This window comes from Caenorhabditis briggsae (assembly GCF_000004555.2).
Source record: "Caenorhabditis briggsae complete genome, chrX, whole genome shotgun sequence".
Lineage (NCBI taxonomy): Eukaryota > Metazoa > Nematoda > Chromadorea > Rhabditida > Rhabditidae > Caenorhabditis > Caenorhabditis briggsae.
The window spans coordinates 8,419,344-8,435,516 of NC_013491.2; the positions used below are offsets into that span (position 1 = coordinate 8,419,344).

At 36.8% G+C, this 16,173-nt stretch overlaps 3 protein-coding genes across 3 annotated transcripts; 2 read left to right on the forward strand and 1 right to left on the reverse strand.

Annotated features, from left to right (window-relative positions):
• Positions 1-1,516: 1,516 nt before the first annotated feature.
• Positions 1,517-14,421, forward strand: CBG14189 (the record flags this gene model as incomplete). Its single annotated transcript, XM_045239471.1, has 17 exons — positions 1,517-2,015; positions 2,112-2,262; positions 2,309-2,382; positions 2,429-2,493; positions 2,560-2,814; positions 2,880-3,277; positions 3,378-3,504; positions 3,566-3,623; positions 4,766-5,041; positions 8,502-8,773; positions 9,918-10,118; positions 10,183-10,398; positions 10,444-10,660; positions 10,717-10,777; positions 12,986-13,114; positions 14,184-14,249; positions 14,307-14,421. 17 exons carry the CDS (start codon positions 1,517-1,519, stop codon positions 14,419-14,421), a joined length of 3,180 nt encoding a protein of 1,059 aa, XP_045095353.1.
• A 199-nt stretch (positions 14,422-14,620) lies between these two features.
• On the forward strand, positions 14,621-14,731 carry CBG27640 (the record flags this gene model as incomplete). The annotated part of the gene is made up of 1 exon (XM_045239472.1): positions 14,621-14,731. The coding sequence occupies one exon, from the start codon at positions 14,621-14,623 to the stop codon at positions 14,729-14,731; it is 111 nt and encodes a 36-aa protein (XP_045099480.1).
• Positions 14,732-14,947: 216 nt separating this feature from the next.
• CBG14192 lies at positions 14,948-15,740 on the reverse strand (the record flags this gene model as incomplete). The annotated part of the gene is made up of 5 exons (XM_002644313.2): positions 14,948-15,096; positions 15,144-15,271; positions 15,321-15,437; positions 15,483-15,559; positions 15,606-15,740. 5 exons carry the CDS (start codon positions 15,738-15,740, stop codon positions 14,948-14,950), a joined length of 606 nt encoding a protein of 201 aa, XP_002644359.2.
• Between the last annotated feature and the right edge of the window lie 433 nt (positions 15,741-16,173).

Consider the following 16,173-nt stretch of genomic DNA (forward strand, 5'->3'; position numbering starts at 1 on the left):
AAAGGAAAGCAAACAACATGAACAAAAAAAAAAGAAACGAGTACACATTATGCTAATTTTTCCATTTCCAAATCATCATTCGAAATCTGTGTCAGATCGAATGGAAATTGCGACCTCACCATAGATATCAAAAATTTTGCCTTTCCTCTGACATACAACCTCTCATCTACCATTTTCTCGGAGATCGTCGCTGTCGATTCATGTTTTTTTCGACAATATTTCCTATGTATATAGCTAGTAATGTAGACTTGTATATTACCTCTTCCCACCTATTAATGGATTATAATACTATATGCAAAACAAATAACAGGTTCAACTAGCTTGAACATACGAAATTTGTTTACCATCCTTCAATTCATATTTTGGAACGACGAGGAAAAAAAATTGTCGTGCATCAATAAAATTGAGAAAAAACCTTATCACCTATTTCCTCAATTTTTGTGTTCCTCTGCTGGCTTTCCACTCTCCTACCATTCCTTTTTCCGTATCCATTCAAGAGGCTTTTTGTTTTATTCCCATCCGAAAAAGCACTCAAGAATATAGTGCCACTGATACGGTCATTTGTTAGCTCACGCTCATGCATTTCTCGCTCACTTGATTGCCCCTCCTTGCTTTGTTGGCCGTAAAACACAGGTTTGTAAAGAAAGAGTCTTCCTCTTTTCCTCTATCTTTTTTCGTCGTCCAAATGACCAAGAGGCACTCTTGAAAACAGAATCATACACATTTTTGCTCCAAGATTAGCACTCATTTTCTTCCTTAAAGATCAGTTGTTATACCGTATTTCTCCTAAAAAAGAACACTTAAACCATTACTTTAAGCCCATATATCTCATTTCCTGTCGGATATATACTCAAGTGGGCAACTAAAGAAATATTTATCAGAATTTTGATATTTTAAGTCAATAGATTACTTTTTGATATTTTTCACCGGAATCGAGAAAGTTGATCCATAGGTTTGGTTAAAGTTTTAAAACCTCTTTTTTTAATGAAAAGACGAATTGCGGAAAACTTGAAAATGTCAAAAATGTCCTTGTTTGAAAACTAAAACTTTCAGCACAACTAAGCAAAAATGGAGCTCGAATTTTGTAGATGGCATCTTTTTCTGTACATATCGATCCAAATGAGATATCCTGCTCTAATACAATCAGGTGGCAAGTCGTCCAGAAAAACACAGGTGCTTGAGTAGTGAAAATATCAAGCAGTTTATCTCGTTTGGATGAATCGTAAAAAATAAAAAATTGAAGCTTTTTTTGTTCAGTAGATCGGAAATGTTTCCGCCGCATCACATTTTCAGACATTGAAATTTACCTTTTTAGCGGAAAGGTACCATTTACAAATGTCTGACAAGTTCTGTAGATCATTAGTTAGTACTGTAGCTTTGTTTCAAAAATAATATCTCATTCGATCTACTCAACTGTTCTCTTATTGTTGATATTACCCGCCACTTCTTTTTCTTCTGACCGGCTTTCAAAAAACAACTCTGCTTCCTTTAGGTTCTTAACTGTAAATGCTTTAACATGAATCTCCGACGACACTCCTTATACCTCCCCGACTTTTGGAAACCATCCGACTACGCCCCATCAGAATACCAAAACCTAGACTACCCAAGAGAACCGCCTCCGGTTTCTCGGCGTCTAGGAGCAGCATACGTTCGATCCTATTCTCAACGACCTGACTCAACCCTAAAAAGAAGAATTGCTAGAACACAAAGCGAGCGTAAACCGGGCAATGATAATGGTTATCGGCCGCAGAGAACTGGTTTTGAGATTCCTCGAATCCCGGAGCCTCTCCAGAAGGAGGTGATCTATACAAACCTGCCGGGAAGCGATCATAATTTGAAATGGTCAATGTCGTTGGAAAGAAAACGAAGCTTCAACCATCACTTGCCATCTGAATATGAGAATTTGTCTCAGTTCAGCTATCGTCCAGAACACAAAAGTTGCTCAGATCTCACGCAACCTTTTGAAATGTACAAACCAACTACTATCTCTTTTTCATACCACAATTTGAGTCAAGGTAATATTGTTGAAAAAAATGGAATTATCAGAAAAATTCATTTGAAATCAAGATTCAAAATTATTTTTAAAGATATGTTATTTTCTTAATTTGTAGATCTCGAGTATGGACCGGGTATTGTTGAAAAACTTCGCGCTAAGTTCTCCAAACTTTCTGGAGCTCAAAAACAACAACAACAAGAGAAAAATGTGCAAGCCAAGAAGTACAGCTCGTGTGATGACTTGCTGTCTGAGTCAGATGCTGTCAAGTATGTTTTAATCAACACAAATAAATTTAAACTTGTAACCTTTCAGCAATGTCTTGAAAAGCAATCATGCTCCAGTAGAATTACAACGACGAACATCTCGTTCGATTAGCGACATGTTAGGTTGGTGGAAAAAATTTCTTCCACTGTTTCATTAATTGAATTTCAGAAAACGAAGAAATTGGAACCAAACCATTTGCGCCTCGAAATGTCAAACTAAACGAAGAAGAGGAGGTAATTAGATAGATGAAATGTCAAATAATTCAATTTTTTTTTAGTTTTTTAATTTCGTTTTTTCAGGCAAAGTCAATATCGCAACTTCGTCGGCGATTCGAGAAAAATGGAGAACAAGTCACGAAAATGAGATTTGCGCGAGACCCAGTTCAACTTATCACAAAGTTCCAACCAGATCACGTGGATCCATGGAGATCGAATACCGAATTAAACCGAACTCCAATTACACTAACCAACAGCACTTTCATCTCCCATAAGCCGCCACCGGTACAAAGACCAATTGAAGTTCAATCCCAAGCTCAACATCACAAAACTTCCAATGTATTGAAGGTAAATAGCCAGAGATTATGCATTCAAATTAGTCATGAAAACTACAATTTTTGCAGATTCTCAATGACGCCGATAGTAATCAAGGAGAACCAGAATTTGTACAAATCGCTCGTCGTCTACGTAGATTCCAACCAGAACACACACATGATACGCCTCCTAGTCCAGCTACAAATGCTCATATTGTTATAAATAATAATATTCACAAGCCAACATCTTTGCCGCCCACGCCTACTCAAACGGCTCCGGTCCGTCCGGCGACTCTCTGTGAGTTCTTCTTCTTTTTTATTCTCTTTTTTCACATTAGTCCGCTCTTCATCACGCTGTTCATCTCATTATTTCTTGCAGCGATGTGGCAACGCAGACAACCAGAAGTCCCACAATTCTCGGATGCGGCCAAGATAATCAGAGAGAACTGCGACATCGCCGTTCTGCCGCCAGACCCACACTCAGCCAGGTATGAATCATTTGAAAACAAAAAAAAACACACACACAAACGAGATTCACACAGAGAAGCGTGAGATTCGGAGAAAATAATAATATAGTGTAAATTCCAGAGTCTCCAAACAACCAATACCTTCAATCGGAAGCGATATTAGTAGCAGCAGTGGCAGCAGCATCAGCGGTCGATCGAACACGCCGAGCGACGCCAGCCCGCCCCCAGAGGAGCCGAAGTCGAATGTGGTTAGTCAACGGCGCCGCCGGATTATCTGCTACAAATTCTTATTTCGCATTTATTTTTCAGTTGGAGACTTACGCGCAATTCCGAAAGACAATCGTCGACATCTCTTCTGACAGAACATGTGAGTTTTAGGGAGAAGATGTTTTGAATTTTTTCTTGTTTTCGTATAAACTAATTAATCAATTTTCATCGAGCATTAAGCATCACTTCGAGAACGTCAATTTAAATTAACTTATTTACTTCAATAGAAGCTCATCAATTATCTCGATTCTTATAAGAAATACAAAAACTTTGTCAACTAGTAAACAATTGGTGTTTCATTAGTTCACATTTTTTGATATCTCGCATAGAAACCGAGATATATGAGCTCAAAGTGCAAATATGAGTTGAGTTTCTATTAGAGCATGTACGGTAGGTCATGGAAGAAAATACAAAAATTTAGCGGGTTTTCTTACTCATCTTTTATTGAATCTTCTGAACACCCTAATAAATCTTATTTTCTTGAATAAAACACCTTCTTCCACTTCAAGCTCCATTTTTTCGGTTCCTATAAAAGATATGAAGAAATAATAAATAATAAACTGATGAAATATTTGTCACCTTATCACCAACACTTTTGCAGTTTGTAGACTTTTAATATCTCTTACATTAGAGAATTTCAGACAATTGTGCAAAAGTTCAAGTCTACCAAATTAGCTTATCTCTGAAATTAAGAGAATTACCAAGAACTCAAATGATATTTGAGCTGAAAGTTTAAAAAAATTCTAATATTTCCTTCAAAAATCATGAGTCAAGAAGATCCGTCCAATGTTCGCCTTCATCTAATCCTTCAAAAAGATTAAAAGATTCACAAAATTGTTTTTTTCTAAACTCTTCATAAAACCACAAATCCGATATATGCGAAAATCCGTTCAAAACATGTTGAAAACAAGTAGGAAAGTCATTCTCAGTGGGTTTTTTTCAGAAAAAAGAATCAATGTTCACATAATTTTGATGATACGAAACTTTTTTGCAGAGTTCTATGGTCTTTAAAAAAATCTCTTGATTTTTTTCTAAAAATAAAAATTAGCTGAGTATTCATCAACTCTCACATTTTTTCAGAATTTAGATTAGCTTCATTCCAAACGTTTCACACATTGTTTATTCATTCGAATTCGTTTTATACTCATTCTTCAAATTAAAAAAAAACACCATCTAAAAATCTAGTTTCAGTTCCAGTTCCTTATACTTTCTTATTTCAAAGTTTTAATGGTTGTTTTTTAGCCGCTGTGAACAGTGTCAAATACGACAACCCATCGCCGGCAATAAAAAGTCCGATTACCACCAACAATCTTTGGAAGCCAACTATCAATAGTCCGTCGTCAATGTCATCGGAATCATCGACAGTGTCATCGCCGGCGGTGTCGGCAGCGGCAACCGCTTCAAAACTACCGTTCATCTCGCGTAAAGTGGATGACGTCGGCGTCAAATCAATGATCACATCGAACGTCGTGTCTATATCCGTGAAAGCTCCCGTCTCAAACTGGATTCACTCAAATTGTGAGTCATATGAGAAACAAGAGAGGTGTTTGGTTTTAATAAGATGAGTCGGGGATGATTGAGTGTTCTCAAATATTTACAACTCATTTGCACTTTCTAAAGCTGCGTTAGTATGAAATTTTCTGTTTAAAATTTGTAAATCATAAATTAGATCTCTCAGTATCGACACAAATATCCTTATTTGTTGTCATTTTTTAGTCAATGGTAATTACCTCAAATTTCTGCAGATTTGGTTAGATGCGTTTGAAAAGTTATCAGGTCCACTGAACAAAAATCGAGATTATATTTTGTAGTTGACAACTTTTTGTTCAAATTCATTCAAATAAATCAAGCCGCTTGATATGTCACAACTCTGAATTAGGTGCTATGTCTGGAATTTTTGACGCTTTCTAAGGGTACATCTCGTGTAGAGAAATTTTCGCAGAAAATGTTGTCTACAACTAAATTGAAACTCAGTTTTTGTTTAGTAACTAACTTGTTCACTTCACTAAACTTTTCAATATTACTTTAAAAAATCTACTTACTATACTCTCAGACATCCAAAGTTGACTATTTTTTACTGAAATAGATAAAATCAAAATTTACCCGATCTAGCACAGATCAAACGTTTCTTCTTGTGTATTACCTGCCAATCTGGAACATTTCGATACCATCTCCTCTCATTTCTCTTTCATAAACATCGTGTTTACAACTCTGCCAACAAACTGAATTGTAAAATGAAACAAAATTGCTTATCAATGTTGCCAACGCTTTCTGCCGCCCTACATGGAACCGGCACTCCTACTTCTATTCATAATCTACCCTTTCTGCCGGAAAAACACCACCTAGTCTAGCTATGGAACCAGTAGATACATATATAATTGACAAAATTGACTCCCGTCGATTGTCGTCAACGCCAGCGAAAAAAAGAGACCAGATGTCCCCCCGGGTCTCAATCTCTTTTCTTTGATTCCTTATATGTGGGTGGTGCAATGTGCTATATACAATAGGACAGGCACACAATGATTTCCATTTCTTTTCATTTTCTCGAAAGTTGTTTTGACACCCCCTACCGCGATGAAAACGGCCTTTGTGCCCGATTCATGAAAGAAAAAGAGAGGAATGCACGTTTCGAACAATTCCGCACTTGATTGAGATCGTCCTACAAGCATTGGTCATTTGTTACTTTCGCTTGTGTGGTAGAAAAACGTGTAGCAACAAATTCGACTCCTTTTTTGATTCGGTTTTGGTAGAATACTCCCTCTTTTTCTCAGCGGTTAATCTGACATTGAGATAATCGCATTTCGACCCAGACCATTCCGTAGGCAAGGGTATATAATAGATTTGCTTCCAAAACGCTTTTTTATTGCTGAAATCTCTCAGAAAGACCAGTTTCAGTCCAAATCGTAAGAGTTTTGACCTTTTAATGTACTGTAGGAATGAAGAAAACATAGTGACAGGAACCGATAGTGTGAGACCTTGCAATGAGTAATTATTCCAATTATTTTTGTCATTTAGAACCATAGTTTAGTTTAGCAAGACCTGTTTTTTACAAATCTTCTAGCTTGAAGCGAAGTCGAAAAAACATTATATTTTGCGCACATTGGAATTTTTCATCAAAAAATCCAAAAAAAAGCATTTCGGATGCAGATGAGCAATAAATCATAGAAATTATAATTTGCACTGATCTGAAAACTGTTTTGAGGGAATGGTTCTGCTTTTTTTCTGAATTAGAAAAAAAACAAAATACCGTTTTTCCTCTAATAGAGGAGCCCACCCAAAACGTTAACTTTGAGCTCTATTATCTCGATTCCTGTGATAGATTTCAGAAACTTGTCAATTGATAAAATATTTGTGATATTATGCTAAGTAGTTTATCAATTGTCATTTTTTTGATAGCTTCTACAAGAATTGAAAGAATCCCATCCGAATCATAAAATTTGAGCTCAAAGTTTATGATTCGGATGGGATTCTACAAATTAGAGGAAATTTAGGGGGAATAACAAATTGCTTTTGTGATACCATTTCACCAAATTTTCGAATTTTTTATCAGATAATTCAAGATCACCTCAAAATTTCTGTTAAAAACCAAACTTGGTTTTTCTAAAAATTATTCTGTCCAACTGAAAAAACAACCAAACAGAACTTTTTCGTTATACCCACTTTTCAACCATTAACCTAAATTTTCGACGACACTCTTTTCCAAACACGGCTTTCCATCTCCTCGTGTGTGGTTTTAGGTTATCTTAAGACATTAGGACACCCTTTTCCTCAAATTCTGGCAATCTATCCTCAGGATCCCGTCGGTTAACCCTCAAAACATCGGGATGTTTTGTACACTCATCCCTCGCAGATAAACATCATTCATAGTCATCGGAGGGGACCGAAAAGGAATAGAGAAGGAGAGAGAGGGTGTTATCCTCACTGTTTTAGTATATACTCATGTTTTCGCGCATCCGATAGAGTTCCCTTTTCTGCCCTCTTCTACCTACACCCAGTCTGTAAATGATAGTCATCGGTTCATTTCATATGCCCGGGAATAGGCAACAAAAGATTCTCGATTTCAAAGACCGCACGTGTGACATTGATGCGCACTGTTTGGGTCAGTTGACTTTCCATCTTCTACCCATCCGTTGCCGTTTCAAAAGTGGTTTTGTCTAATGATTCCAGTTGAACAAAGCCAAAATTTTCCCAAGCCCATTCATTTCCGTCCCTGTGTGAACGTCGATGGCCTTCTCTTTTTCCAAATGTCCTTTATCAGTATCATTCTACGTTAACTGAACTTGGCAAACACTTCTTTTCCTCCATTCATTCATTTTACGTTCGTCTTTTTTTGGAGAATAGACCAAGTTTTAGATGTAGGCGTTTTTTCTCTCGTTCTTATCATTTTCCCAAAGATTAAACTGTTCAAATGAGGAAAAAAACAAACAGGTTCATCTTCATTTCAACACTTCTGATTAATCAGTATTCTTCATTGTAGTTTATTGCTTAGTTATGAATCTAAAATGCAATAAAAGTGTCCGAATAAGACAAACACAGTAGTCACTCACTGACTGTCATCATATCCACTTCATAAACCAGCGCTATTTGTGTTTATTGAACCTGTCAAAACAATACCGTTCACTAGTCTTCGTATAATTTATTAGATCCTTACACTTATCTTTCCATATAAAGCTTCGTTTCCAATTGTAACAAAGCTGCCTTGACAACAAAAGTCTCTGTTTCATAATTTTCCTCATTAATATTCTTCTTCTTCCTTTTAAAATACACCTCCATATAATCGGTTGTACAGAAATATGCTCTACACACGGTACGCTAATCCGTCGTCCAATTCAACCGGATGTTCCACTTTCCAAATGCGATGGGTTTCGTCGGCGTTGAGAACTTGTAATAATACCTCTAATTAAAAATCAATAGAATTTATAGTTAGAATATAATAATTTCCACTATCATCAATTCAAATCTATTGTTGTTTTTCCAGATGACAAACCGGAGGATACGCCAACAACACCAACAACTTCTGAATCGATGCGATCAACGGCGCCGCTGAAACCACCGCTAACTTATTCGCCGTCCTACACAACAACTTCACTAAATTCAGTCTCACTTTCCTCGAAATATGTTGAGGAAAAGTCGAAAACTACTTCTTCGCATCAGCAACAACAACAACAACAGCCAATAAACTCTTCACTCAACGGACTGCTTTCTCCACGTGAGAAACCGTACGGAGACGATGTAACGATTTTGAAATCGGTGAGTGAAAACGAGAAAAAAAGACAAAGTTTCCGGAAGAATTGTCGTTTTTTGCTTGTTGAGATGTTGCTTTGTGGCCAGTCTAAAACACATTTTGTTTTGAGAAATTGAGAAAAATCGAATAATTTTAGAAAATTAAAATCGCTTTTATCAATTTGAAAAAAATGTAGAATTTGTATCAGAGGAGCCCTGACATTAAAATTTTTTGCTGTCTGTTACAGAAATCGAGATACCGTGAACACTCTAATAGGAATCCCTCAAACAGTCGACTTTGAGCGTATATATCTTATTTCATGTGAAAGGTTTCAAAAAGTAGGCAACTGATAAAATGCTCATCATAATATGGTCATTATTTTAACAATTTAGCACTCTTTGATATCTCTCACAAAAACTGAGATAGCTTGGCTTGAAGTTTGATGTTAATAGAAGTTTTGCCTCTCATTGGTTATTTTGGTTTTTAAAGAAATATTTGGATTTTGATAAAATTTTTGGATTTTAAATAAAATTTTAGATTTTAAAGATCTTGAACATTAAAATCCAAAAATTTCGTGCGATGAAATTTTCATCATAAATTGTGGCAAATGTTGCTCCTGGCTGTACTTTCATTTATTCGAATTTCAGTACTTCATTAACTGGAAATTTTCAGAATACTTTGTGTTTTGTTTGAAATTATAGGCTTAAACTGAAAAGCTTCCTTATCTCTGTACTGAGGAAATCGAAAACGATACCAAAATCAAAGGAGTTGGATGCTAAAAATATATACCTTACTTAGCACCCAAATCAAATTTATTCTTAAGCAAACAAATAACAATCAATCTTTGGGGTGCCAAACTTCTGACGGTACGCCCAACGTACAAAAGCGCTTTTATGCCAAAAATAGAGTAGTCAAAGCAGGACGTATTTTTATGAATCATTTCTTGAATTCTTTAAAATCCGAAAATTTCTTTAAAATCCAAACTAACCAACTAGAGCCGAACTTTTTATCACAGGCAATTTTATAATTGTTTACGGTTAATCCGGTTAAATACCAAGACAATTTTATTGAAGGATTTTCCTTTTCCTATTGACCCGAAATCTCAAGCCTCTTCTAAGAATTGTATTTATGCCTGCACTCTGCTGACTTTTGACCTTTTTGCATTTTCAGGAGCCCACTAATGAATCCCAAAAGCTCGCTGAACCTACCGCCACTAACATTATCGCTCATCAGGTACCTATTGTAGCTTTTGTCGAGCCAAAAAACATTTTAAAATTATTAAAGGATGACTCTGATACCAATTCCGATGGCGATAGCAACGATGGCAACGGCTCCTATGACATCACTCCAATGCGTCCAAACTCTCTTGTGGTACGTTGACAACAGGAAATTGGAAATTTTCGCAATTGTATTTTTTACATTTTTGTTGTTTCAGTTCACCCGTTTGGCCAATGAAGAAGAGATGGGAGGTGATGGCAATGTGATCAGTCGTAGTCTTCTGTCCCTGGTTGCCGAAGAGGATCTGCCGGATTTCCTCGTTGCTCTCAACGAGAAGCCGATCAGATATGTTGTCGTCGAGGAAACTGAGAAGCCAAGCACCTCCAGTATTCTACGCTCCAGAGATGTTCAAAAAGTGGAAAAAGCGCCAAAGGTAAAACAGTAGGGTTGTCCGATTTTAAATTTTATGAAGTTTCAGGGAACTACAAGAATCCGTTTCTGTACAGAGAACCCGATGGCATATGCCTATCTAGACGAGTATACAGCTACACGGTCGCTTTCTTGGGATGATGGAACAGTCATTGAGTATTCTTACTTCAAGGACTTGGAAGCAGCTGAAGAAGCCGCTCTATCCCATAATGACCCTACTTTGGCTCTGATTGAGCAATGGGAACAACAAATTGCGAATGATAACAGTAAGTACCTAAAATTAATGGGAAACAAGTTCAAAATTCAAAATTCAAGATTTCAGTTCGCCCACTCACCCATGATTTGGCGTTTTCCGATAGCCGAATAGAACCAACTACGGCTGTGTGAGTGAAGCTCAGAAAATTTCGGAATTTTTTTTTTCAATTTCAGAAGCTCTGTATACTGATGCGGCCGGATCTCATCTCACACCTAATCAAAAGAATCGTCATGCAAATTTTCAACCTGTTATTTCTTTTCAAAACCTTTATACTTCATCTCTCAATACTATTTTCAACTGTCCTTATTTTGTTAGGTTTTTACAACATTCTTCAGTCCTCTCAATCTTTCATTTTTCCCTTCTCCCTGTATTTATAGCTCCTCCTGCTTCTTTTTTCTGTCTATTTCTGAACGATGTTCAATTATATTTGAATGAAAAACGTTTCACGCTGAATAATTGTTCCTGTTTTCGATATTCAGGAATCTGTGGAAAAATTTTAAAAAAGTAGCATGCAAAAATAAACAATCATTAAAGAAATCCACCTTTTCCGATTCCACCAAAAAAAAAAGTGAAAAAAAATAAGATAAATCTGGTTTCGGTTGGAATAATACGACAGGTGCTTTTCCCTCTCCGAGCTGGGGATTTTTTTTCCAAAATTCTATACAATTTTTGTTTTCAACTTTTTACTAACAAGACCTATAAATCAGGTTAAAAATAGGTCGCGGCTTTTCTAGCGACATTTTTCTATTTGGCGAAGAAACTTAATACAAACAATTTTTGACCGAGATGCTTTGAAAATATTCCGAAATTATCCAAAATTCTGAAATAACCCCGTAATATTACCACGAATATGTTTAGTTTGATTTCTGATAATAATTTTTCAAAACAAGGAAAATTCGAAAAAGGTGCAAAAACAATTTCGAACTGAAAATTTTTGAAAGTTTTAGAAAGTTTTAGAATCCGCTTGTTTATGCACACTTCCGTAAATTGCAGAGTCCACTCAGAGGTTTCCAAAACACAATTTTAGCAATTTCTAGAACGTTTCAGAACATACAAGTTTTTGTTTTATACTTTCAATTGTATGAAATTGAGACATTTTCTCAAAATGTTTTTTTTTCAGTTCTTCGAAAAATTTAAAAATTCGAAAATAGAAAAGACATTTTTAAGAGAAAATATTTGGAAAAAAAAATCTCATTTACAATTGAGTATATTACAACAAATATCATGTTTACAAGGCTTTTAGGTTCCCTTGATAATGAAGCTTACCTGTTTACATCTATAACACTGTTTTTCACTCTTTAATGATTTCTTAGAATCTCGTTTAGCTCCGCTAATTCTTAGTTACTCAAAGTCTCTAGTTCATCGAACACGCCAATTACAGTAGGCTCTTATTTGGGCACCTCATAAAACCTCCGGAACAAGCTCATTTACACTATACAAACCCCCAGATTTTTGCCCTTCCTTCTTCCATCGTCTTACTGTAATGGTATTGCCTTTACGACAAATTTCTTCCAAAAGCCACCCAAAATTGGCACGTTCAATCCTTCTTTTCACATCCAATTTCTTCATCTCTTTGACGTGGCAGGCACACACTGCTTTATAAGCCACACCCCTTTTGGCTCTTCCACGTCGGCGCCGGAACCATTCCACTCTTTTCATTCTTCGCTTCCAAGAGACATCCTGCACAGTGACTTTTTCACTTTCTTCCTCACTGGCGAAGTATTTCTTTCTGCCTCTCCGCAATTTTTTTGCTGTGCGACAAAGCCTTTTCTATTCAATCACATTGAACTCCACATCCAGAAATATGCAGAGGTAGATGGCTAACATAGAGAAAAAGAAACACAGGCGTCTAGGTTTTTCTTATTAACTTCTCCTCTCATCCATATGCACTATGAGAATCTGCTTTCCCCCGCACCCGCATTTTTCACTCTCTTCATATCGTGATAACTCTCACTTTTTTCTATGATATCCGTGTATTATGTGCTATTGAATAAGTCATGATTTTGAACACCTGGAACACGAAGGCTATTGTTACTAAGTAGCTCGTTAGTTATTCAACAAAATGAAAAACAATTCCTTCTTACATTCACCCTCATCTCAAAATTTTTGATTGACGTCTTCACATTTTCATCCACTTATTTTTCTTAATTTTTTTTTGAAGAAAATGCCACCAGATGTTAATTGGAAATTTCAATTTCAAATCGAGCCTACAGTTGAGCGTGTACATGATTTGGTGCCCCAGTTGATGCCTCTAGAAGGCGAGGAAGAGGATGATGTTGATAGGCGACCACGAGTAGCACAGTCAGAACAGTTTTTGAGTGGCTCAAATTTGAAGGTTTTTCAGGCAACTTCAAGATGTTAACCAGAATCAAAATGCAGCTAATAATCGCAATGCCATTGGGAACGAAAATCGCATTGCAAACCAAATTCGGAATCGAGCGTTTGACCGGGCTGCTGGAGAAAGGTGAGAATGGGAGGACATAACTTTTAGTGGGTTTGCTAAGACGGAGAAAATAGAGTGGATTGGTGGTTCGGCTTACAGTTATTTTGTCCCAGAACATCACCAATCTTTGTCAATCTTTAAAAAAAGTCAATCTTTTTTCGAAAGTTTGGGATTCTATTACTTTTATGGTCTGATTGTTCACGGCTGTATCTAAATATTCTGATTTCGCCAGATCGACTTGAACATATCAAGCACTTTCCAGTCTGCTGATAACTGAGATAAGATAGATACTTATTTAAAAATACGGATCACCGTCAAGAAGTTTTTCCATTAGAATATCGCTTTTTCTAATTGTTGCAATTTCAAAACTTTTTCAAATGCAAAAAAATTGGGTCCACGTGGTTAGGCCGCGATTTCTCAAGTGTGCTTGTGGTGTTACCGTAAAAACAATAATATAACGCCACCAGTAAAAGAACACCCCCTCTATCACAACGCCACATTCATGTGGTGCTTGAATATACTTAGAGATAGCGAAACAAGATTTTTTGCTTGGTTCGTAGATTAGCTCTGGAATTTAAAGGTTTTGCACGAGCTTGATATATTTCTACTCTTCTAATCAACTGAAAACCCAAATTTTGCTACCTCGCATCATCTCAGAATACCTCTCCAAAAAATAGAACGCCATGCTACAGGTTTTACGGTTTATTTTTCTGAAATCATTCGGTTTCAAAGTAGTGTAGTCGTTTGTTATGGGACTGACTCGTAAGAAAGCTTTAATTAATTTTTTTTGTACAATGAACCATTTTGTATGTTTCAAGTTATTTGAGAATATTTTTCTAAGTATTATAATTTTCATTCCAGGCAAAATTAAAATCGTCCAAAACACTTAGCATCTATGGAGACAAGAATAGTTGTCATAAAGATTTTATGAGAAAACATTCTGTCGTAAAAAGGATTTCTGGCATCCATCGAGAGCACGGCTACATATAAATTTCTGTTTTTGTGACTGGGATAAAAAGAATAAATATTCATTTAGGAAAATATGCGATTAGGAAAAATTATTAAAACATCTAAAACGTTTTATTTTCAGAGAAAACCAAGAGCAACCACGAATCTCATTTCTGTTCCGCTTTTTTATCGGACCACAAATAATCAGGTGAATCATGAAGCGGCTGATTGTTCAATTTTGTTCCAGTGCCCTGAACTGTTTCAGATACTTTCGTGCGCGTCGTGAAATGTACGAGGCTCGTCGGCAGAATCACGGGCTTCCTCCAGTACGCAATCAACCGTCGACGTCTGGAATCGCACCTGCTGCACGCCGCAACTGAATTATCTCCCTGTCATCATCCAGCCTATTTTTTATGTATCGCTTCTGCCTGGTTCTCTGATTAACACCGCTTCTGAAAACGCTTTTGGCTCTTTTCAACTGCCACAGAGCTTCTGCCACTGCATTTCTTTGCCTTCCACTCGATCTTCACATTTTGAGCCGAAAAACTTCACTATAATAAATAATGATTCTTTATTAACATGGAATGTGTATATTTAAAAAACTATATCGTTCACTTTCCCTCCCACATTTGCTTCTGGAAACAGAATCGAGTTAGAAAAGAACTGCAACTAGGAACACAACCAGAATAGTCAGAACGGATGATGATTTCTCGGCTGTGTTAAGTTTGCATTGGGGCAGCATTGCCTTCGTTGGACGAACGATCATCTCACGAACCAGTTGCCATGCTCGATATCCACATTCGTAGCGGATGGGATACTTCACACAGTCAATGTAGTTTCTCATTGCTCTGGAAAGTGTGAGAAGACATTAAGAACTAGGAAAAAGTTAAAAATTGCACGGATCACCTACCCACAAACTGCTGCGTCATTAGCTCCAGAAACTTCTGAATGACTCTCGGAGATTTTCCTAGTATCCGACACCAGCTCAGCTTGGCACTGCATCATTTCAGATCTAGTTAGGGTCCTTGTAAAGCATTCAAAGTTTCGTAGCATTTCTGAAAAAATAATTTGGGAAACTATGTGTTTAAAAATTGAAACAAACCCCCATATCCATCTCTGCACAGAAAATCCAAAATTTTAATCGCAGCGTCATAATTGAAACGGGCCTTGTCTGCAGCAAAACAAACATCTTTATAAGGCTCAATGCAGACATCAAATAGAAAGAAATTGCTGGAAAATGAGAATTTCGGGAGTAAATAAACAGGAACATTAGGCTTACTCGCAAACTTCTGAGAAATATGATTTCGTACGGAAAATAAATCCTTCCCATCCCAAATAATGTGAATTCTCGGAGATCGCTCCCATTTTATATAAAGGCTCGGCGCATTCTTTTACTCTGAAATTCGTTCACTCTATTTTTAGAACTTGGATTGAATCTTACTTCTCTTGCTCTATTTCTCCACAGCTAGTTGGTTGATACATTGAAACATTTACAGGACGATCATAGTTTTCTTCGGACTGTAACCGTAGATAATTAGATGTACGACCACTACAAAAAACTCACATTATAATCATAAAACGCGTTGACGTGCTCCTGATTTTCCTGAGTATGATGTTGAACTGTCGGCGGAGGGAATTTGAATTGAGCACTGCAACATATGGTGAATACAGCTATGAAAATTGAAATCCTGATCAGCATGATGATGAATAATGATAATGAGACCGAACGATTATGCTCTTTCTTTGTGTTTGCGAGCGCGCAATCATGACAGAAGCCATCAAAATGTCGTCAGGTTTTCCGAAGAGAGCTAGCTGTACGTGTGTTTGGTTTCACAATAATAATAATAATATTATTATTGAAAGGGAGTGAAAAAGGGGACAAGTTGCGCATATGTGTGTACTGTTCAATGTTCGAAGTGAGTGAGTGTGCTTTTGATTTTGTCGCTCCCGTTTGCTAAAAGCCACCCGAGTGCTCAAGGAGGAAATGTGCGCCTAGCTAGAGAGCATGAGCTGTTACTTGGTAAACACATGTAAGGGAACATTGAATAGAACAAAATAGTTAGGGAAGTTCGGAAGTTCAATTTTCAATTGGTTCGACAGGACGATGCAAAAAAGTTCGAATAACTCTTTGC